The 19,330-nt window shown below is 40.1% G+C and overlaps 1 protein-coding gene across 3 annotated transcripts; it reads left to right on the top strand.

The window, feature by feature from the left end:
- Positions 1–272: 272 nt before the first annotated feature.
- Positions 273–18,003, top strand: LOC103468445 (transmembrane protein 184B-like). Of its 3 annotated transcripts, none has more exons than XM_008415541.3 (10): positions 273–745; positions 4,421–4,654; positions 7,750–7,915; positions 11,774–11,864; positions 11,981–12,056; positions 12,435–12,526; positions 12,736–12,905; positions 13,801–13,995; positions 14,223–14,249; positions 15,122–18,003. In XM_008415541.3, the coding sequence occupies exons 2-10, from the start codon at positions 4,421–4,423 to the stop codon at positions 15,349–15,351; spliced, it is 1,281 nt and encodes a 426-aa protein (XP_008413763.1). In that variant the 5' UTR covers positions 273–745; the 3' UTR covers positions 15,352–18,003. The 3 variants fall into 3 exon arrangements, with proteins under 3 accessions (XP_008413763.1, XP_008413764.1, XP_081465860.1); XM_081609734.1 differs by lacking the exon at positions 273–745 and adding an exon at positions 3,366–3,443; XM_008415542.3 differs by lacking the exon at positions 14,223–14,249 and having other exon boundaries at positions 274–745.
- The last annotated feature ends 1,327 nt before the right edge of the window (positions 18,004–19,330 follow it).

Raw genomic sequence — 19,330 nt, 5'->3', positions numbered from 1 at the left:
ACGGGTGATTTTTATTATTTTTTTCCTGATCTTGTTTCATTACGGTCAGGGTTTTCTCTCGTTTATTTAAAGCATAACTACTTAGAAATATTTGGCATAATTTCATAAAGACGTTTTGTTTTAAACTTTTAAAATTGATTAGGTAAAACTAGAAAATTTGCAATATTGGACAAGTTTAGTCTACACTTCGCCATTAAAAATGTGTGGTTCTCTGGAAGTTGAAGGAGGAGGGGAGTGGTGTTGAGAACTTGGACGTAACCAACCATTAACTGGGCGCGCATGCGCTCTAGGAGCAGAGTTCCAACGAGCGGCTGTTGACACACAGCTTTATGATGTGGGCGAAGTAACGGTCTGTGGTCATTTTGTTTTGGACTGCTTCTAAAAAAAAAAAAAAAAAGTTCTCTTTCTTTTTACTACCGTTTTTCCGTGGGGTCTCTTAATCGACTTCAATTCTTGGTTATATCTTCATGTAAAGCGAGGCTTTGGGCGGTGGGAAGCTTTGCTACTCGCTAGCTAGCAGCGAGCGGATCAGCTGCCGAGCGGGCGATACTTCACAGCTTTTATGGGAAGAGAGGGAGAAGCTTCCGGTGTTCAGATAATAATGCTGTGATTACATACGTGGCTCGCTGTCGACTCGATATTAGCCGTTAGCTCTTCAACTTTTAGCTTGGACTCCTGAAGGTTCGCCATTCAGCTGGAGATGAAGAGCTAAATTGATGCTTGGATTCAAACATCTACAAAGGAGGTAAGCTTGCATTAGCAACACGGAGACATTCAGCAGGAAATATTAGTCCGTTTTGTTTTGTCTGTCTCCGAGCTCGCTCAACTTCTGAATGCGTAATCAAAATCAATATCAGCTTTAGGGCAAATATTGTTATTTGTTATCCGTTATTTCTCTCCCCACATGTAACGTATACGTCTCTAATTTCCTGCGTTATGAAATGATTTTGTTCATTCCTGCTGACGTGACAGCAGATTTATTTGTGAATGCTTTACCCCAAAGGCAGCTGGTTCGATACAGCTCAAAGTACAACCCGTGTTGTGAAACCTATCCTCGGATGAAGTCAGCAGGATCGATGAGCTGCTCCTATCTGTTGTCTGTGGCCCACTGGGAACCAGTAAGCTGTTACTGGAGCTACAAGCTGGCAGATTCGAGAGATTAACCCTCTCTGGTTCTTATCTATCGCTCCTTTTCTCATTTTAAAGGGCCATTCTGCTGAATTTATAGAACTAAAGTACGTTAAATAATTCAACTTTATGTGCGTTATTTTATACCAGTGAAACAAACAAAAACAAATTCATGTTTTTTGGGGGGCTTTTCATTTAGGTTCTTTTTGAAAACCACACCAGATATTCTACACTGACTGAAAAATACAGTTAGTCATTTTTGAAACTTTCATTGGATTTATAGAACCATTAAGGTTGATTTCTATGATCCAAGACCATTTTAGGTTATTGTAAACTACAGAGGAACACATTTTCATTAAAAAAAAAATGTTATTGAATATGTGACAAATTAAGGTTTAAAGCATTGGTTGTTATTGGCTTGAAAACTAGAATCAAGAAATAGACAAAAAGCCTTAAAATCACTGCCTCTCAGTTTTACATTTTAAAACTCACTGTTTTTATTTAATCTGTCATTTGGACGCATTAATCTAGTCCAGATTTGAAGCTCTGAATGGATGTAATGAACTTCAGCTATGTTTGTAATTTAACCAATAGTTGTGCAGGAGTGTCGATACAGTAAAAATCCAAAAATGCTGAAAGGAAAAGCAAAAAGAAAATACATTTTTGCTTTAAATTAGGGAGTTAACCGTGTCACAAACACACACAAAGAAACAGCAGTTAAAATGCAGATTTAAAAGTCAAAACTGAATATAAATTTAAATCCAAATCTGATGCTTTAATCACTCATCAGACAAGCAGTTCATTGGTCAGATTTGTTTTATTGAAATCTGCTGTAAACAAAAACGTCTTCAGTTGCAATTTAACCGTTTTCTGCACATCTCAGGTTTTCAGGGAGTTTGTTGGCCGTGGCAAACCTTCAGACCGCTGCTTGTTTTTTAACCAGTGTGTGGAGAAAATCAAAAGCGAATCGTTGAATTATACATGGTGGTCATACTGAGAAGTACGACAAAAAAAAGGGCTGGTGTTTGAAAATGACTATAATAGATTATCTGATCTGTCCCGAGTTTCCTGAACAATCTGGTAAAGAAATATATTTGATATACAGACCCATTCAATAAACAAGAATATTATTGAAATATCCTTTTTATTTCAGAAACTTTATCACATTATATTGATGCCTTTATTCCTGTAAATTCTAATGATTTTTCACTTACCGTTAATGAAAGCATGACATTTAAAATTATATTACATGAGATCAATTTTTTTAAAAAGCGTTTTTTCTTTTTTTGAAATAAAAACTTAATGAAAAGTATGTTTAATATCTGCTTAAAGGTTGATAATTTTCAAAGGGTACTTTTAATCTGGCGACACCCATAATCAAATTTATTGAATATCTGCGTTGAGTCACATGATAAATTCAAATTAGATTGATCATTTCTGTTCTGATGGTTAATTTTGAACGGAAAGTCAAAAGCTGCTTTACTTACGGTTTTGGTTCTGGGTTGTTTTTATTTCCGTTCTGTTCACTTTATTTTGGATATTTACATTATCTTCCAGTTCCAGTGTTAACTGCTCTTCTTTCAAAATTAAAGTGTATTGGTTTTTGAGAGAGTGAACGTCCATTATTGATATATTGTTTGAAACTGGTCTCAGAGCTACAAATTATCGTCCAGAAAGATTTGTGTTTTATGAGTTTAAAGAAAGAACGTAGATGAAGATGATGATTTAAAAAAAAATTAAAATGTTCACCCGTTTTTGTTCTTTTTTTTTTTTCATAAGGGGAGATGAAAAACAATGGGAATGAGTCAGTTTTCATTGAATCGGCTCTGGTTGTTGATCCAGGTCACTCAGCAAATGCAGGACAATAGTTTTGATGTTTATTAAATGGATTAAATAAAAAGAATATATCTATTTCCTGCCATTCTTAGTCTACAAACATGACACAGGTTTTTCAGACTGCTACAAATCTGATGGAGGTTGTTGATGCATCAAATGGGGATTTTTCTACATTTTTCGTTTTCTTATCAATTCTAAACTACCTCGTTTTCTGTTTCATTTGTTACAACCTTCCCTCCTTCCTTCCTGATGCGCTCCCTGCTTCTGCATTGTCACAAGCTTATTGAGTCTCAAGGCAAGGGGCATGAGTCACCCATGACCGCAGCGTACACACACACACACACACACCACACAGACGCCTATATTTAGCTGCTACTCAGAAGGGCTCGGGCAGTAATCATGAAAATTAGTTTTGAGTACGAACGAGTTGATCGTCACTTTCCTGGAAGCGCCACCGAGGCGCCGACGTAGTCGTCAAGGTGAGCGATGCGCGTCGGCCGTGTTGGGCGTCTTTTTGATGTGACAAGCTCTCAAGTTTAGTCCGCCTGGCTTTCATTTGTCTGAGTGCTGTGCGAATAGGTGGCGCGCATCAGAGGTCTAGGTGAAAGCCGTCAGGGAAACATCTAAATGTGTTTTCTATAGAAAACGTGTTTTCTAAGTATGTGGAAAAAAAATAAGGAAGTATGGGGAAGAAATGTGTATTTTTGCAACTTATTGCATCCATCCGTCTAACCTGCTTGTTTATCGGCTTAAAAACGGGTCACAAAGTCTGGGCGTTTACTTCTGGAATAGTTTGGAACTTTCTAAAGAACTCAGTGATGACATTAGTTGTTATGAACCTTTTCTTTCTGCATTTATGGAACGAAACCGAAAATTAGATACTTGTGTATTTCACTTTATTTATTTGCTTCTATGTAGATAATTGAAGGTGGTCAAAGGTTTTCTGGTGTGTATCATGTTTTGAGCTGATTTCTGTTCTCTGGAAATTCGTTTCTATGGTGTTTCTATCTTTAGCACGCCTCTTCCTGCCCTCTGCGCAGAGAAATAACCAATCTCAGTTTGTTTCATGTTAATATCTCTGTGGTTTTTGTTATTTTTTTGCATTCCCGTGATTCTCTCCTCTCCCACCTACCTCATGCCATCTCCTCTCACCCCCTCGCTCTTCATCTCACGTCACATCCACCCGACGCCTTCTGCATTTTAGATCTGTGCACTGTCCTACTTTCGCTGTTTTTTCTCTCTCTCTCTCTCTCTCTCTCTCGCTCTCTAACATCAGTGAATATTGGCTGCAGATTTAGGTCACAGCTCAGGCTCATGTAGTTCTGTTCAGCTGTATTTTCACATGACGTTTGTTTGATTCAGGATTTATAAGTCGTTTAGACGAACTGCTCAAGTTTGGGCTGATTTGTGTCGCATGAAGCATGATCACTGACGAGGCCCCGCTGTCTCCAAACAGATGAGTCAGCTTTGGTGGCGAGCCAAGCGCCTGTCGGAGAGGCTGGGAAGCGACTCTCCTGATGGCCTTCCTCCGGGCTTCCTGAGCACCGTGGCCCCTCAGGGGTCCAACTCCTCCTGGGCTCCCATCCCCCTGGTGTTCAGGCCGGAGGAGCAGTTCTTCCTCATGACCTCCACTGCCCAGACCATCTCCGGGTTCTTCGTCTGGACGGCGCTTCTCATCACGTGTCACCAGGTAAGAGGCGGACATTTTGAGCTAAATCCGTCTTTAGCCTCCTGATTGCGGTACCGTCCAGGGTCGGTTCTAGGCCGTTTGGAGCGCAGGGCCAACATCCTCCACCGTGAGATCACTTAGGTTGCCATGTACCATCAGAGACACACTCTAAATTTATTTAAATATTTTTTTAAGTTCTTTTTATTTATTAATTCACCAATTAGTTCATAAAATACAAACACTAACTATAGGCTAACAACCTGTCGTAGGTCAGTGGAATTTATCTACAAAATAACAAAGACAAGAGAACAGTAAAAAAAACTAAATAAAAATAAACAAAAAAGGAGGTGCACATTAAAATTACATTTCAGACAAAGACAAAAAAAACCCACAGAAAATATCCAAGTGGTGTGGCATCAAAAATTGGATTGTTAGGAGAACTCTTTTCTTTTTAATCTTGGCAGTTATTTGCTGATTTGCATAAAATGTATTTTTATACATTTGAAAAAGAAATTGTGGGAAAAACAAGAATAGTACTTAACACATTTAGTAAGGCACACAGTATTTGCAGCTAAAAGTTTACAAGTACAAAATTGAAATAAATGGCACCATTAGTCCAACATTTATATAACCGTGTGTGATGCAGTTGGATTTTGATGGATTCACAAATTTCACTGCACAACTGTCAATCCAAATTTCTTAAATAAGACATGTTAAACTATATTGCACTTCAGGAATCACAAGTTAATTTGCACAACTGTTATAAAAAGATACTTTTCACGAAAGAAGCAGGCTACAGGTTTAGCTTCAGAATCGTTTCCTAGTGTGGAAACTGATGCCGCCCTTTAGGAGGAGCCGCCCCGGGCGTCTGCCCACTTCACTCGTATCAGAAACTGCTACTGGCACCATCAAAGAGATTTTATTTAATCTTTGTATTCATGTTTACACACGCTAAACACCCGAGCACACCCAAAGTCTTTTGTTGCCTGGAGATGAGGGGTGTCCAAGGTGCGGTCCAGGGTCCATTTGCGGTGTCTGCGGTGATTTTGTACGGCCCATGACTTCAATTCAAGAATGATTCAAACTTGCCAACCTCTTACACAGGTGGTTGGTGCAGATGGAGACTTTTTCCTTTTTAACCAAGGCAAAACTATAGCAAATTAAAATCTTAAAATAGAAAACGTTGGCTACAATAACCAGACATTTTTATCTTCTCTTGTGAGGAGTCCAGCAAGCTCTGCTTTTAATGAAATGATTAAAACTTTGCTATGTACTTTTCAACGAAAGTGACCAGAATCATGTTTCTTTTGCTCAAAATTGACCAAAAAAAAAGTTCTATTATTTGCAGTGGAGACCTTTCAAAATTTGCAAAGTCTACAGCAGATCTCCAGTTTGTCTTGAAGCTGCTAGATGTTTTGTGTTCAGTGATGGCTCTGCTGATGAGCTTATTACATCAGTTTTTTGTTTTGTGCCTTCATGACCTGCAGATCTGTCATACCCCGAAGGCTAGATCACTTGTCTCTCATTGTTTGCCGATGCTCTTCACATTCAGAGTTAAAGAATAGGCTGTTGTCGCTCAGGCAACAGGTGCTCCACTAGCACCTCATCAATAATCAGGAGATGAGTGGTTTTTGCTCGTGTTTGTGGGCGTGCCTGTTCAGCCCAAGGCCACCTAGGAACAATGTGTGTAAATGGACCAGCTTGTTTGGTGTGTGGTCACCCACTTGTCATCACTACACCCCAGGTGTGGGTCTGGGGTAGTGGGGGAAGGGCAATAGGTGCGGACATTGTGTAAGGAGGGAAAAGCAGGAGGTTGGGGGGCCGGATGGAGCAGGCAGAGGAGTCCCGGTGATGAATGATTACCCTGTTGTTCCTGCCGTCTGCTGCTCTGAATAGGAGTGATAAAAGCTTGGTGTCAGTTTCCTAAAAACAACCCCCCACACGCCGGTTCACACGCACACATCCTGCCGGCTATCGCGCCTCCAGTGCCCGAGTTCGACAAGTTAACACTGTCCGCGAAGATTCTGGTTTCAGCAGGTTGGGTTTAGTGTCAAACAGCTTGTTTGTAAAACCAAAAAGGACAGTAAAACATTAGATTCACACAAACCAGAGCTACTCGTTCAAGACTTCCATAACGTCTCGGTTTGTTGTTTGTGTTTCGTCACTTTTGGGTGCATGCTTGGGTTTATGTCCCGGATGTTGTGGGGTGATCGATCCCGGCTCAGTTTGTTTACAGTTTTTGATAATAACAACTTTTTAAAACAGTGGGACAGACACCCGAGAGCTCTGGCTGACAGTCTTCCCAGTTACTGCACTTTGTTCTCAGGTTCCTCCCAGTGTCCCATTACTACCAGGCAATTAACCCTTTGCTTCTTGTTTAAGGTGTCTGTGCCTCCCTAGAAAGGATTTTAAAAGTCTGAAATTCATGTATATATAATGAAAGCCTTAAAATATCTTAAATTCGTGAGGCCATCTCACAATAAAATGTGAGATGGCCTTAAATGTGTTAGTCACAGGTCTTAAATTGTGTCATGGCAGAACCTTTTAATCTCCTACAATTTTTTTTTCTTTTCTTTTGGGACCTTTCTGTGAGTCAAAAGTTTGAGACGCACGCAGACATCTTCATTGCGTTCTGTAACTACCGTTAGCTAAATGCTAATATACCATTGCTAGCTAGCTTTTTTGCATCTATCATGGGTAAGTACAAACCTTCGTTGTCGCCACTGGTTCACTTATGTTGCCAACATGTGTGAGGCTAGGTGTATTCTTTAAAATTAAAAGATTAAGCTAGGCTCTATGGGGGTTAAGGCTGTAGAGAGCCATGTGCAATGTGAGAGCCACTGCTAAGAGCCATAAACGACCCCAGAAATGTGTCTGTATTTATTTATTTTTGTTGTAATATAGCACAAATCCCCCAATCATCTCCCATATTTATAGCTTTCCGGTCTTAAATTTGATTCAAGGTGGCATTAAAAAGGTCTTAAATTTAATTTGCTGAAACCTGCAGATACCCTGTTGTTTACTCAGACACTACCTTCACCTTTGTGTGCTAATTTCTAGCTTAAGATGGAGTAAAAATGTTTGTCTTATTATTTCTCTCCAAATCTTCTTCGTAGATCTACATGCACCTCCGTTACTACAGCTCTCCAAACGAGCAGAGACACATAGTCAGGATCCTGTTCATCGTGCCCATCTACGCCTTCGACTCCTGGCTCAGCCTGCTTTTCTTCACCAATGAGGAGTATTACGTGTACTTCGACACAGTCAGAGACTGCTATGAAGGTTGGTGCACAGCCAGAGCCCGAAGCTGACCCCGGTAGACAAAAAAACGTCAGGGCAGAATGAACAGCTGAGTGTTTCAGAGTGCGTCTCCTGCTGGAAATGAGACCGGGAGGATTTATGTGAAACCCCAGTGGCAGATGGCCTTTGTAATGTCTTCGTTTACAAAGGTTGCCATCTTTGTTGTCACGTCTCCAAGGCCTGTTGGGATTACAGAGGAGGGGGAAACCAGTTTCCTAGCAACCGTGTGAACACGGACAAACCCTTGAGAAAGGATCCCACCTTTGGGCAGATTGATCATTACTTGTCCAGTCAATCTCATCAGACGATGGTTAAATTATTAAACACAAAATTGTATTAATATAAGTGTGGAGTGGGAGAAAGGAGATTCATAAACAAACATAAAAAGTGTGGCATTCGTTTGTATTCAATATTTTTGCAGAATCTTATTTTGCTGCAATTATAGCTCCAAGTCTTTTAGGGTATCCGCCTTTACAAGTAAATGATGCAAATACAAATACACAATCGCAAAAAAGAAAACACAAATGCAAATAAAAAAGTTGCAATGATGATAAACAGAAGCAAAAATTGACAACATCAGCATTAAAGACCTGTTGCCATGGTATCCACCTTCCAGACCACTCAGGTCTTCTGGTTCTGGTCGGGTCTGCTTCTCAGAACCAGAACCAAACACGGAGAAGCAGCATTCAGCTTCTATCATCCTCTAATCTGGAACAAACTTCCAAACACTTACAGATCCACTGAAACACTGAGTTCTTAAAATGCAACCTGTTTGTAGTGTCTGTTGATTCAGAATAACTAGAAGATAGATCATATGTTTGATATGTATTTGCTCAATGATTTTGATGTAATTTTGAAAAAAGTGATGTTTATTGCTTGTTTCATAAATTATTCATGTTTTATGTTTTAGTGGTGTAAAACACTTTGAACTGCCTTGTTGCTGAAATGTGCTCTACATATAAACGTGACTGACTAGCGAAACAAATTTAAATAAAAAATTCTGCAACCACAAGAAAAAGAAGCAAAAAAGGAAAAAAGCAACAGCAAGTATAAATCACTGCAAACTCACACTACAAAATGGAAGTCCTCCAGACCACTAGGGGGAGTCGACCACCAAATCATATAGGATCAGACCCTCAGTGAAGTTGGGATGATTTGAAGAAAGTTGGAAGAAGAGAGAAACTGACTTTACAACATAGCACAGGAGCTGTTGAACAGCAGCGTATTTACATAGGTAACATTAATGACTCCAGACAACCCCTAGTGGCCTGGAGGACTTCCGGGTTTTGTGGAGCAAGTTTGCAACATTTTGTCCTTCTGTTGTTTTTGCTATTTACAGTATTTTCTCTTTTAGTTCTGTTTGCTGCGATTGCAACATTTTTTGTTTGCAGTTATTGTTTTGTGTATGTTTTGGATTTTGTGTAATTTACGTGTTTGCAGCGTGTTTTCACCCGTCACCCAAAACTTTGCCGTTTAATACCTGTACAGCAAAAATACCCCGTTGCTCCCTGGTCATCGTTTGGGTTTTCTGAAACAATTTTCGAACTTTTAGTTTTGATCAATTTTGGAAGTTGACACTTGATCTGTCCAAGAAAATGTGCTGTTTTTGCCTGCCATGGTGAAAGTGAATACTTAGATTAATGGAGGTGCAGGAACTGAGCAGTGACGCGAAGCAGATCCTGCAACTCGCCATAAGAATATCGTCCCAGAAACATTCGCTGCACCTGGAAGTTTTATCCCAAACAGCCTTAAACAGAGTTCGGTTTTTATAAGCTGTGACTGCAGGCTCGTATTTTAGATCCTACAATGATCTTAGCGTCAGAAAATTCTCAAAGCAGGAACAGGACAACTTTTTGGCAAGCTGAAAAAAAAACATGTGCAAGTCCTAAGGAGCAATACGGATTACTGACAGCTGGTGTAGCACAGCGCATAACCTGCAGGGGGCGTCTCTTCCACCAACACCTGAAAATAACTGCGGTTTAGACTCACCTCATGTCTTTCTGTTCTCTATTTTAATATGCGACATGAAGCATTTAATATATATTAACAATCACATATCAGTCTAAAGAAAAGTGGATTGTTTTATGCACTATTGTGATTATTATTCTTGGAAATTTTCTCCTAAGCGTTTCCATTAACGTTTTGATTTCATGCACTGCTTGACCTTTTCAAGCTACGAGGCCTGAGTTTGTTTTAGAGGGAAAAACACAGCATCTGTGATTATGCAACTCTTAACAAAGCCAGCTCTGTGCTGCTGCTGCTGCCGCCGCTGCTGCCGACTGTGCTCTGGCGAGTATTTTCACTGCTATACACAGTTGAGCTCAGCCGCTTTGGACAGTAAAATTAAAAGACAGAGCGCAGACAGAGGGGAGCCAGCATCTGCGGGTTCCACCAGGGGGAGCAGGAAGCGCTTCCATGTTTATGTACTCCTCTGCAAAAGGGCCTTTACCCAAAATTAGATGTTTGTTAGCTTTAGGTGTTTTGCAGCCTGTCTGGAAAGACACAACAGCAGATAGAGCCTGACATGTTTGCTCAAGCAGCATAACGGTCGCCAGCCGCCTGCAGGCTTTTAAACACAACATCGACGAGCCGCTTGAGAACCGAACTTCCAACTATCTCTGTACTTCCAACCGCATTCAGGGTTTCTGCAAGGTGCTAAAAGTCTCAAATACATTTCAGCTATCGATTAATCTGATTATTCTGACAATTAATCTGATTTTTTAAAAACTGGCACACTGTAGATTTTTCGTTTAAGCAACACTCCAGATTTGGTTTAATGAGGGAATGACAAAAAAAAAAGTTCATGGGAGATTTTCTTTTTTACAAAATTTGAAGCAAGTGAAGCTAAAACTGCCACTTGAGGAGTTTTGGGTAAATCAAATTGGACAAAAAGGCTTTTGTTTTTTCTAAAATGCAAAACGCTTATATAATTTATACAGTTTTGATATAATTACTAAGTCTGAATACTCCAGTTAAAGATTAATCGAATACTAAATTAGTTGACAATTATCTCAATAATCAGGATGAATGTGTGATTAATCGTGATTAATTATGGATTAAAAAGGTTTTTTTTATCTAAAATGCAAAACGCTTATCATTTCTACAGTTTTGGCATAATTACTGATTTGCTCTTTCAGCAAATGACCCTTTTCTAAGTCTGTATACTCCAGTTGAAGATTAATCGAATACTAAATTAGTTGACAATTATCTCAATAATTGATTAATCACGATGAATCCGATTAATCGTGTCAACTCAAAACATACTTCCCGATACACCATTTTTATTTGACTCAACAGAAGACGAGTTTTTTTTTTTTTTTTTTACAGCTGATAGGTTGAATAAAGAACAGAAATCCTCAAATCCATTAAAATCTTAGTGTTGCAGCTGAAATCCAGGGTCCTTGCCTGCAAAAGACACACATATGCACCAAGCAGGAATACAATACGGCGCCTGAACAAGCCAGCGCATGACATCAGCTCTATTTTTTCTGTACCATGGCTGCGTTCCACGAACACCAGCTCTCCCAGGAGTTTGTTTTCCATGAACAGGGTTCCCAGAGGTTCCCTCTTATCACGCTGATCCACCGCCACACTAGAGACCGGCGCTTTAGTATTTATGCGCAGACAAAACCAGCAGATGGGGTGGGATTCATTTCCAAGTCGGAATCTGGCAGAATCAGCAAAACAGAGCTGTAATCATGAGAGAGGTGTCGGGCACTGCGGAGATTTCATAACTGAGTAATGCCACAGCAACCGCTTTGTTTTCCAAAGAATAAATCTAGTTATTTTTAAAGGTTTGAAAAATAATATACGATTAATTCTGCACTCCTCCCTTTGCAGCGTTTGTCATCTACAACTTCCTGAGTTTGTGTTATGAATATCTGGGAGGAGAGAGCGCCATCATGGCTGAAATCAGAGGGAAACCCATCGAGTAAGTTTCATTTGCTGCTAGCTTAGCTTTCAGTTTAATCTTGACTTCACTTATTTTACATGACGATGACCCTAAAACCATGAACTCTTCCTGTGTCGACCTTTGCCCTCCCATAGGTCAAGCTGCATGTACGGGACCTGCTGTCTGTGGGGAAAGGCCTACTCCATCGGTTTCCTCAGGTTTTGCAAACAGGTATCAATTGCTGCATGATGTGAGAGTCAACCTTGTCCATTAAACCAAGCCCAGTAAAATACAGCTGATAAGATATTTCAAAACATTTTCCTCTAAAGTCAAGAACTGGTCAAGAATTTTTAATGTTTGCCTTTTGGATGGATGGAAACTCTTGAGATACAGTCACCCTTTCTTTATAGTGAATAGATCAGAACATGATAACTCTTACACATTCGAAGATCTGGAAAAACAAATATTATTTTCGAGCTCCTTCTGGCTGGCCAATCACGGCTCCCCAGCTGGTTTCTCGGTGCGTCTCTGTGCCTATAAAGCTCACCTGCCTTTCCTTGTTGCTACCTGCCCACCGCCGTCGGTAACCGTCCTCTCATGCTCCCTCAGGCCACTCTCCAGTTCTGCGTGGTCAAACCTCTGATGGCGGTCATCACCGTCATTCTTCAGGCCTTTGGAAAATACAAAGACGGAGACTTCAAGTAAGAGTCGACCGCAAAACCCGCTCACACAAAAACACTCAATACCCAAAGTGTTTTGATGAACACTTTGGGTATTGGTTCAGAACATCCCTCATCCCTGGGTTCAGAACAAGCCTCACCCAGGGATGAGGCTTGTTGTGTACGTCAAGCCTGGGTGGCCTCAGTTTGTGTGTTCATTCATCAGACTGTTCTGTGTTTCTGCTCTCCAGCGTGGCGAGCGGCTACCTGTACGTCACCATCATCTACAACATCTCTGTCAGCTTGTCGCTCTACGCGCTCTTCCTCTTCTACTTTGCAACGCGCGAGCTGCTCGTCCCCTACAACCCCGTGCTCAAGTTCTTCATGGTGAAGTCGGTCATCTTCCTCTCCTTCTGGCAGGGTGAGGACGTCACAACAGAGTCAGCAGAAATGTTACTGCAGATGCACCGATGTCTCGGCCCAGCTTTATTTATCGGATCGATATTATAACTAAAAAAAAGACTAATATCGGCCGATACCAATGTTGGTGTCGATATATTGTGCATCCCTAAATATAACAAAAGCTTTTTCAAATAGTGATGTACGTAACTGTGTTTAAGTAGGTAAATATTTACCGATATTAATAACTAATATTGATTCTTGTCTTGTTAATTTAGGGGAATTAATATCTGTTACAGATATCGGCCCAAATTTTCAAATCGGTGCCTTTCAACCTAAAATTCAGTATCTTAATAATAATTTATCACTTTTTTCCCACAAATTTACACATTTGCTTCAATATTTAAAGGTTTTTTGTGTCACTGAGCTCTGACTGATTTGTTTGTTGTTCTAAAAAATAAAAAAATGTAACCAGAAAATGTTGCTGATCACGTTTGTGGTTGAAGCCACGTGCAGCAGGCCTGAGAGACAGATTCAGGTCGAGGTATGAATCTGGAAAAGGAAAAAGCCCAGTAATATTTCTACATTATTTAAAGCCTCCAGACGAAGACTAAAACATTTATTAATCTTCCAATGAGTGAATAAAGTAACTTCAGAACGGGGGAAACAACTTGCAGAGTGGTGGAGCTTTCTTTGTTTGGCCAAAGTTCATGAAGCTAAAGCTAGCATTAGCTTCCCACCATGCTGTCATGGATCTGGTCATTATTGCAGGTTTGTTTTGGATAAATATTCCCCACTGGGGGAAAAAGTGGTTCAGAAAAATCATTGATAGTGAACAACAACACTTTTATGCTCCTAAGCGTCTGTAAACTCAGCAGGTAAATTTCTCCCCTTGACCTTTTTTGTTTCCGACTCAGGCATGCTGCTGGCCATCCTGGAGAAATGCGGCGCCATCCCTCAGATCAACTCCACCGACTTCTCCGTGGGGGAGGGAACGGTCGCCGCCGGCTACCAGAACTTCATCATCTGCATCGAGATGTTCTTCGCCGCCGTGGCTCTGCGCCACGCCTTCACCTACAAGGTCTACATGGACAAGAGGCTGGACTCGTACGGTAGGGTGGGGGATCCGTCTCCGTTCAAACTCCTCGGGCTCGGCGCGCCGCGGCTCGGGACAGAGCCGACCTCTGTCCGCTTTTCACTTTGACTCCTGTCCATAACTCAACGAACCGTTGATAGTCTCTCTCCTTTTTCTCCTCCTGTTTGCTCTGCCGCTGTTTTCAGCCTGACTTTCTTTTGTTCCTTCTCTCTTTCTCTGCTCCTCGTTCTGCTGCACTTAAAGGCTCATTTCCCATCTATGGACAATACGGTAGGTCTGACTCTGCCTCGCCGTTTCCCCTCCCTGTATTGTGTCTCTACAGGCTGATTTAACTGTGGTTAGTCATTCATTACTCTGTCTGTGATCCTTCTGTGATATTATTTCACCATTTGAAACGTGCCGTCTTTATTGCTTTTGATATGCGTTTGTTTTTCTTGGTTTTCCTGTTGCTGTACGAGCGTCATCCTGCAGACTAAATGCTCACCAAAACTACTTATATTTAAGCTGTGCTCATTTTAAAAGATTTAAAAATCAAGGTAATAGAAAAGCTTGTTTTAGCATTTTTAAAATGCGTTTTGTGCAATTTTTCAACCAAATTTCCAAAATATTATTTGGAAATCTGTTCTTTTTGTCTGTAGTTGTTTTTTAATTGGGGATTAAATTACACGTCATTAAATTTTTTTATAGATACACTATAAAAGTAAATGTTTTTCCAAGCATATATAAATAAAATCTAGTTCTTGAATTTAAAAAGAATCAAAACAAATGTACTATAAAAAGGCAACATTTAAGTTCCCAAACAAATCTGGGCTGAATCTGTCCTTTGGTTCGAAACAGTTACTGCTTCTACCTCCCAAAAAAAAATCAATAAATAATAAATAAAATGTGTGTCAACTTTGACATTCACTTTTTATCACAAAGTGAAAGATTTGAGCGTTAAGACTCAAGTCAGCACAGGCAGGATTTTCAGCTGCTTTGTGTTTGAACCGTTTTATTTTTTTTATCCTTTTGCGCATTTTAAAAAAATATTACTTTGCAAAAATGATCCCTGTAGGCTTTTTTTTTTTTTTGTCACTCGTTCAACCCCCCCCCCCCTTCACTTCTCGCCCAGCGTTGAGTGGTTTTCCCGCCTCGCCCTGCAGGTCGCTGCGCTCCGATGAAGAGCATCTCCAGCAGCCTGAAGGAGACCATGAACCCGGGGGACATGGTCCAGGACGCCATCCACAACTTCTCCCCGGCCTACCAGCAGTACACCCAGCAGTCCACGCTGGAGCACGGCGGCGGGCCGTCCCTGTCCCGCAGCCACAGCAACCTCAGCGCCCGCGGCGACAACGAGAAAACCCTCCTGCTGAGCTCCGACGACGAGTTCTGACCTTCAACCTCCTGACGTTTTACTTAAGCCTTAACTTTCAGCGGTGGGTTTTTTTTTTTGCTGTTGTTTTTTTTTGTTTCCATTCCAGACGAGAACGACAGCTCTGGTCGGAAACCGTGGCGACAGGAGGCGTCACGGAGGGACCATCCGAGGCTTTTTGAAGGCCGACTTGTTACTTGTGGTGATGTCATATAGCAGCTGTGGTTGTTATGGTTACAGATGCTAGCTAAATGTCTGCATACATCAGAATATGGGTTAGTACTAGATAACCGCGCCTGCTTATAGCGTCTGGTTAATGCACTTTAGATGGTACAGCAGAGAAAACAAGTGCCATCTTCATCTAAAACACACAGCTTTCTTAGTTTTTTGTTTTTGTTTGTTTCTTACCTGAACATTGCCAAAAACAAAAAAGAGAGAAATCTGAACTCCACTGATTTTTAAGCTTAGAGTTGCTTTATAGAGAAAGGTACGGAGATTCAATCTGCTGGCATTAGATGTGTTTGTTTTTTTATTATTATAAATAATTTTACATGTCATGCTGTGTGAACAACGCATTTATTAACACACTATTTCAGAAATGTTTGTCAGATATATTGTGGATATACTATGTACTTTGTTATTATTGTAGGTTTGTTTGATGAGAAGCAGTGAGAGTGAACCCAGCTGTCCGCCCAGACCGGACAGCTGGAGGAGAGATTGTTTTGTTTTGATTTGGCGTGGGCGTGGGGGGGGGGAGAGGTGAATGGGGGAGGGCGGAAGTACGACGCCCACGCAGATTACAGATTACCGAAGAAGCCATGCTTCCTGCTGAGCTGCCCCAGCTGTGATATGCTGGACTCTGTAATCTTATGATTGATGCCGTCACGTTCAGCACAGAGCCTGCTGCCCCCTGCTGGTTCCCACATGCTACTGCATCTCCGCCGCAGCGCATTTCAGACGTAACTACTTTTGGATAAAGGAAAGGCTTTAACTTTAATGGAGTTGATAATCATAACACGTGGTTTTTAAGATTTTATTTTATTTTTTTATTTTTTGAAAGGTGTTAAGAGAAAGGTGTTTCAGCAGGAAAGTGGTGATTTCTGGTGTTTTTGCTGTCCTCTGCTGGCTTTAATGACCTTTCTCCAGAACAGGATGAAAACGTTTCCATGTCCGCCACTAGTCGCCGGTGTTTGTCAAGCCTTATGTTTATGAATGCTTAATCCAATCATATTTTAGATATAAAATTATTGCAGACAAAAACAAGGTACCTCATAGTGCATCATGTGAATGAATAGTTTCAGTGAAGATGGAAATTTTGATGAGAACTTTATTTTTGGGGGATGTCCTGATCTGATGCAAACTGTCACATTTTTAAATTGAGTCTGAACTAAACCCAACTACACTACTTGTTATTTCCCTGAGTTATTAAAATCCACAGCCCATGCTCATGGTGCCAGTTTGAAAAATGGGATTAGTCGAAGAAACGGGGTTTCCCTAACAAATCAAGTAATATTCACCATAGCTGCGTTTCTACTGACCATATAACTGCTCGATTTGGAATCACCAAATAAATGCGCTTTATAGTGCATTTATATTTATAGTGCATTTATTTTTCGAAAAAAGTCAAATTTTTTGGATAAAAAGTTTTTTTTTTGCACTGGGATGAGGTGGTTTTTAGGCCGTAACCTAATTAGCGTATTTCGCAAAACTGCAATAGAAACACTTTTTTCGGAATCTCAGGAGTCACGTGATCAACAGCCGGATGTTACTACTGGCGGAAAGGACGAAGTAGACGACAGGAAGTGGTAAGTGGATTGTGGGGAACTTATGGTGTGAACAAACTATTTAGGTGTGATTTTAATTACGTTCCTTGTCTAACAGAAACACCGCAGTTGCGAAATTGTGTTTTTTCTCTCGAAATTAGCTGAATATTGACAAAAGTTTTGTGCACATTTGTAATGGAAACAAAGCTAGTGAATGATGCTAGCGTTGGCCTACCATTTCAACTACTACTATCAGCTCACTGGGGACTATAGTTTTATGTCTTGACACTTACCTTTAGAGATTAGATAAAATATGTCACTATGCAGAAAAAGGATAACATAGCATTTGAAACCTCTGGGAGCTAAATGGGATAAAATAACTCCAATCTAAAAAAAAAGTCCTGATCAGGACATTCCTGTTATTATTTTGATTTTTTGTACCACAGAATATTTTTGCTTCAGCAGTTTTGCAGTGGTTGGCTGCAAATATATTTCTTAAAGCTATGATTTGTGTGAATGCTTTGCTTGTGTATCCCTCAGTCGAACTCGCTCCATAAACTTCATCACTGTTAATATTTTATCTGGCTGTAGAACCTTGATTTAAAATACTATAAAAATAGTTTTAAATTTATGTATCAAGTCTGTCACAAAGCTGGGAGCTTCATCAGTTGTGTATATAAAGCACTGTGCGACTCTTGTAGGAGATGAATGAGTGAGGAATTGCTCGGTAGTGTTCTGTTTGAATATTCTAGCATCAAGTTGTTTCACTTTTATATTTGCTGAAGTTTTTTGGTTAAAATACTTTTTTAATATGTATATTGGTTATTTGTTTCAATGCTACGTTGACTTCATTTGGTGTTGGAAAGCAAATAAAGGAAATATGGGGGGAAATAATGTTTTTCCCAAGATATTTTTTCAACTGTAATCAATCATTTCAACAATCTGACGTTATAGTGATTACTCCACGTTTCCAACATGTTGGGCAACATTCAGCCAGTCACAGCAGGTTTGAAGAGTCTGAGAGTGTTGTAGCTTTTAAACTAGAGTAGATGGAAATTGATCAAGTTAATGAAAAATCAGATGGAATTGCTGAGATAATATTAATGTGTTCTGTAAATAAGAAGCACATACATGTCTATTAATATTTAACTTGATAATTATGCTCTACTTTGTGTTGGTAAATCATATAAAATGCAAATAAAAACACAAAGTGTGTTGCAGCAAACTTTTGGTGCTCTTTGCACACCATACATGGCTACTTCGATTTTCTAAGAATGTTTCTGAACCTCTGCCCTGTTCTCCCCCCTTAAAGCCCGTTTCTTGTTGCTGGACTTGAAAAGCCGGGCCCTGTGGTACCAGTGTCATCGGAAATGTCCTGGGAGGCATTTGGAGCAAACTGCACCATTAGAAAATCTGCTCCTTTCACCGTCCCAGTTCTCAGACAGAGCTTATTCATCATCATCACCACTGTTCAGCTTAGCAAAAACAGGACATGGTGAGCTGTTTAGGGCCACTTTAGACTCTGCTATAATAACGGTTAACAGTCTATTGTATCCCTATTTAATACCAAATGCACAAGAGGTCAACTCCTTTTTTTTCTAAAATCCAAACAACCATTAAGAACAAAAGTTCACAAGTCCCCAAAATTTCCAGTAATATAATATACGGTTATTTTTAAGCAGACTTGACATAGCTGAATTGTTGCATTAACATAAAAGAAATAAGCTTCCTAAAATTAAAATATGTATACATCTTTGTGTGTGTGTGTGCGTGTTTGTTTCGGTTTCTTCCTGGCCCACAGAGGGCAAAAGTGCGTAATTTTGTTACATATTTCAGATTAGGGGAAAGTGGCGCCATCTGGTGGACAAGCAGAATGAAAATTTAACAGATTATGCTAAAATGAAAGGATTTAAAAAATCCATTCTGAACAACATTAAGGCATTGTTCAGATGCGTTTTTGGCTAAAGGGTCAAATGCGGGTTTTTCTTCTGGATGAAAGGCTGAATGTCTGATAGACATTTCTATTCAGACTCGATATGTTGAAAGTAGATTAATCAGCATGCATACTTTAGTTTCCCTGTCATTTTTCACATTGTGAACCTCTGGTTAATGAGCAGAGTTAAATGTAAGTGTTTAATCATCTTACAGTCTTCAGCTCTTCCGCAATCACTTCTTCTTTGCCTAAACTTCATATTTTTATTAATCATTGCAGCCATTTTGACTCTTCAAGCTTGTAT

Source organism: Poecilia reticulata, chromosome 8, assembly GCF_904066995.2.
Source record: "Poecilia reticulata chromosome 8, P_reticulata-male-v2, whole genome shotgun sequence".
Classification (NCBI taxonomy): Eukaryota; Metazoa; Chordata; class Actinopteri; order Cyprinodontiformes; family Poeciliidae; genus Poecilia; species Poecilia reticulata.
The sequence above is the reverse complement of the archived record's forward strand: the minus strand, read 5'-3'. Positions and strand labels throughout refer to the sequence as shown.